The sequence below is a fragment of the Engraulis encrasicolus genome, chromosome 5 (genome assembly GCF_034702125.1).
Source record: "Engraulis encrasicolus isolate BLACKSEA-1 chromosome 5, IST_EnEncr_1.0, whole genome shotgun sequence".
In the NCBI taxonomy this organism is placed as follows: domain Eukaryota; kingdom Metazoa; phylum Chordata; class Actinopteri; order Clupeiformes; family Engraulidae; genus Engraulis; species Engraulis encrasicolus.
The window spans coordinates 25030446-25035445 of NC_085861.1; the positions used below are offsets into that span (position 1 = coordinate 25030446).

Here is a 5000-nt window from a genome sequence, read left to right on the forward strand (position 1 = left end):
CACACACACACAAAAAGCACATGACCTTGCATAACCCCTGCCAACACCTACACCCAAAAACTGACTTTTAACTATGTTTATTACTTTGTACAAACAACACACCATCCCTCAGACCAACCAACACTCATCTTGCTTTTATTCCTGTAATTGCACCTTATCTAGGCACAAGGGGGGAGTTTCAAAACCGGGGAAGAGATAAAAAGGAGATATCGAGCAGTCCTGTTGATTTACTCGCGTTCCCATAAAAACAGTGGGGTGATTCACTTTAGGGTCGCACAGAAATGTGGTCGATGTGAACTGTTGTTGTTTCTCTATACTACGCCGCAGCTCTGTAACACCACCACCCCCCTCCACGCTGAATCACTGGCCTATTCTCTTTGATATGCCACGGGATTACTTTGGGCCACTGCGAGGCTCAAGTAGTTGCTGCATATCTGTGCATACACTACAGTTGATGCTGTACTACTGCTGTGTTAAGGAGAAGAGGGAAGGCCATATTATATAGAGGCAGCAGAGCCAGTGTCACCAATAAGTAGGCTAGGCAGTTGCCTAGGGCCCCACCAATTTTGCACATTGTAGGGGGGCCCCAGCAGTCAGCCCCACCATAATACCGGTACATAAAGTAATTCAAAAGGGCCCCATGTCGGTATTTTGCCTAGGGCCCCCAAGTGGGTATAACCGCTGCTGAGCGACAGCTTGGCAGATGGCAGTCTGGTGAGAGGAAGAAAAAAAAAACACCATCCGATGCTGATGCTACACAGATGTGGATTATGTCTAAAAAAATAAATGAACTCAATTTAAGAAGGCAGGGATGGGTACTGTAGATGTTTGACCATATTTTTAAGTTTTTATGGTGCTCATACCAAGTTTGCTGTTGCAATCGCGTGATGAAATGGAATATGAAGTTGAACGAGCGAGGAAAGAGCGAGCGATGTTGTTTTTTGATCAAGTGCGGGGGGAAAAGATATACATTTCACTCGGGGAGGACTAGTGCATTTAAAATTCATCACAAGCATAGCATAATGGCATTCAGCAGAGGGTCCATAAAAGCACAAACACATTAAAAAAATAAATAATGAAATAAAACATTTCAAAGTTGGGAGAACAGAGGGAAACGGATCACCAGGGAGCGTCTTGGCTTTATTTTGTTGTCTGTTAAATTACTAATGAGCCATGCCCACTTCTTCTCTTCATGGATACTCTCCCAAGTTGTAATGTTTTATTAGTAAACTTCAAACAGCATCAGCACTATAGGCATTGACATGGACATAATTGCACTTTTTGGTCCCCCTTGGTGCCAGCCAGGCAACATGAAAAGCTGAGCAGTGTTTTTTTTTTTTTTTTTTTTTTTTTGAGGAGTTGTCGTCGCCCCTACCTGATACGGCATATCTGGGAGTTGACAGAGACGTCAACTTCTCCGATAAACGCGATTTGACACCTCAAAGGCAGACTTTTGTTTGCTGATACATCTGCCGCCACTCAAACATGGGGCCCCGTATGTCTCTTTGCTTGGTGGAGAAGGAAGCACCTGCTATTTCCCATGTACCTCACTACTGTATTGTGCAACATGACACCAGAAATAATTGGACCCAATTTTCCCAATGGAACAAACGCACGTTAATTCTCAAATTTTGAAGACACTCGTATAAATAGATTATCTGAAAAACGAAAAAAAAAAATGGCAAACGTAAATAACCTTCAGAACCCACAGACAGACACTTAATTTGTTGTAACATTTGACTTGGAGAGGTAAACGAGGCAATTTACACACACACCATAAAACCATAAACTATCTCCATGCTGACTCTATTTGGAGTACATAATGGAGTGTGATGCAGCTGATTTGCATCGGAGCCTTCCTGCTGGAAAGGCATACTGTACTCCAGAAAAAAAAATAAACACAAGAGTGCTTAAGAGTGGAGCATCCCAGCAGAAGCCATTTCTCGACATTCACACACATAAACACACACATACACACGCATTTATGCACGCACACACGCGCACACACACACGTACGCACGCACGTACTGTACATATACACACACACGTATGCGCACGCACGCACGCACGCACGCACGCACGCACGCACGCACGCACGCACGCACGCACGCACACACACACACACACACACACACACACACACACACACACAAATAATGCAGCAGAGCAGAGGGTCTTCCAGGTTTTTCATGCCAAGAACCTCTTGATGTAAGAGGTACAGATGGAGGTGGTGAAGTTAATAAACAATTATTGAAGACAACCTGAAATTACCCCGAAGAGACTTCAAGACATGGATCTCAGATGGACCATTTTTAATTGAATTTAGACTAGAGAATCCTATGGTATACCGGTATGAGGAGAATTGCAATATTCTGTAGTGGCTGCATATTTAAATCGACACTCATTAATTTTCAGTGATCCTCTGAATTTGTTTTGCCATCCTCTATGGGCTATAATTGCATGCAAATAATATTGGAGGGTTGGAGGATGAGGATTGGAGGATGAGGATGAGAATTGGAGGAGTGGAGCATTTCTCTACTTTTTGCATGACAAATCCCAACCTCAAAGGTGACAGAGGATGAAAATTACTTGCTGTTGTTTAAACATTTGCGAACACATATGTACCATCCTGACTGCACTCACTCCTTATGTCGGTGTTGTGTTGTTGTGTTGGTTTGAAATGGCTGACCAAATTGACCAAAGGTTCCCAGAACTATAGTGTCTGTGAGATCCGGGTGAGTTATGCTTTGGGTTTCTGCCATTGGATAGACATTTATGTCTCTGTTCAAATAAACAATATACTACTCTTGGGGGAGATGGAGCCAACTGCGAAAGACAGGGGAAGTGATTTATCACATCCATGGGTAAATAATTCAAAAATCCTATGTTTGGTACAATTCTTACCTCAGTTCTTGCTGCAGGCTAAACACTACACTGCATGCTACGTAACAAAATATGCTTTCCAGAGCTATTAAATTATTTTGAGCTATTATATCAACAGGATCTCTTAAAGCAGCTCTTATTTGCCCTCGAAATATTCATGGGGATGAAATATTGATGCAGCTTGGTTTCTGTAGGTGAATGTGATCGTGGAATGCCCCCCAAAGCACACATTGTCATAAATCTGCCTTAAATTATAGCAAGTGCCTTTATTAGGATAGGTGCTTTTGTGTCTTACGATGCGCTTGGGGATATGGTTTTATCTACATTATGTTATTATTCCATCTGCACATGCACATATTGACAGACAGATATATGCATGCATGCACAAACACGCACTTGCATGCACTTGCATGCACACACACACACACACACACACACACACACACACACACACACACACACACACACACACACACACACACACACACACACACACACACACACACACACACACACACACACACACACACACACACACACACACACACACACACACACACACACACTGAGCGCCTACTTACCATAGTACGTGAGGATGAAGAACCCGCTGGTGCTGAAGTCGCTGTGGAACTTGATGAGGATGTGATTGGATGTGCTATGGACCGCCTCCTGGGTGGAGCTTCCACTGAACTGACCAATCTGAGGAGAGCCCTGGTCAGGGCCGTCCCTAAAGGTGGAGGGGCAACATATTGCATTAAATCACACTCAATACTGTAGATCCAATAGAAATAGTGTATTTTAACCCTTTAGCGCAGCACTATGGCTCTCTGTAATGTCATGGCAATGTTGTTATGATGTAGTTAAGCATTTTCAGCAAGTGAATAGGGTCGCCGGCGACCCCTGCTGCAATAAGAGGCTACGAGCTTCATGGCGCGAACATAATACCTTTGGATTTTAATACCTTTTGTTTTGTTTAGAGTTTTAGTATGTTATTGTGGACACCTACGGTATAACATGACTTAGAAACCAGCTATTAGAAGTATTCAGCGTGCATATATGCACCAATCTATCAGGCGCCTTTATCCAAAGTTAGGTGTACAGTGCATTGGCTACAGTCCTCATAATGTACAGTATGTGGGGTTTGGCTTCAGCCATAGATTATGGTGTAGGAGAACAATTCCTCCAGCTGGTGAGGGATTGAAAGAGACACAACCTTCCATCCCAGGCTAGACCATCTCTCCCTAACAATCAAGCCCCCACCGGCTCAGTTTCAAAGGAGGGCATCGTCTTAGCAAGACAACATAGAGAACCGTCTGACAACAACAGAGCAATATCTATTAACCCCTTAAGACATGGCATTATAAATTAGTTGTTACCAGAATGGCAATGACCAAGTTGTAATGTAGGCCTATTACTAAAGGTCATAGTTGTGTAGTACTATAGTAGTTAACCTTCCATGTCTATTACACCGTGCATTAAGGGGCTACTGAATTGGATGTGAGGCATTGTAATGAGCATTTTGAAAAAGTATTGCATTAGTTAACCACTCTCACATACCCAGAAATATGAAATGTATGATTTACCTGCTATTTAAGTGGCACCATAACCACACAGCTGCCGTGTAAAATTAGCACCAAACTAGCAATTACACTCTAGTGCAGACAGCTTGACCACAGCAATGCACTAATTAGTACGATGACTTGGCAATCCATCTTTTTTAATGCGTGTACCGGTATTTTATTATCTTTCCTTGGTTTTGTAGTTAAAGTTTCAGAGGCAATGGGTAATATTAAATATGAAAAATGCTTCTTCTTAATGTGCATTTTTATTATCTTTCTTTAATTTCGCTGTTTCGCAGGCAATACATGATATTGGAATCAAATGATGGATGATGGAATCAAATCTGAACAATGGTATTGACCATTCATTCCTCAGAAAAGAGGGAAAAAAAACAGAAATCAAATCAAACTCGATTGCAGTATTGAGCCTGTGACGACCATTGATTTGAGACCGACATTAGCCAGCCGACCGGCCAGCGTGCTTCACTTGCATTGGTTGAAATCCATCATTCGCCTTTAAAAATGACCGCTGCTGCCGTGCTAGCGTGAAGCTAAATG

The 5000-nt window shown here is 42.6% G+C and overlaps 1 protein-coding gene across 1 annotated transcript in view; it reads right to left on the bottom strand.

Moving 5' to 3' along the window:
- The window catches only part of csmd3a (CUB and Sushi multiple domains 3a), a 393918-nt gene that overhangs the window by 156545 nt on the left and 232373 nt on the right, over nucleotides 1-5000 (bottom strand). The window contains exon 45 of the mRNA XM_063199008.1: nucleotides 3465-3610. Within this exon, the coding sequence (XP_063055078.1) occupies nucleotides 3465-3610 (146 nt within the window). The remainder of the gene's footprint in view (nucleotides 1-3464; nucleotides 3611-5000) is intronic.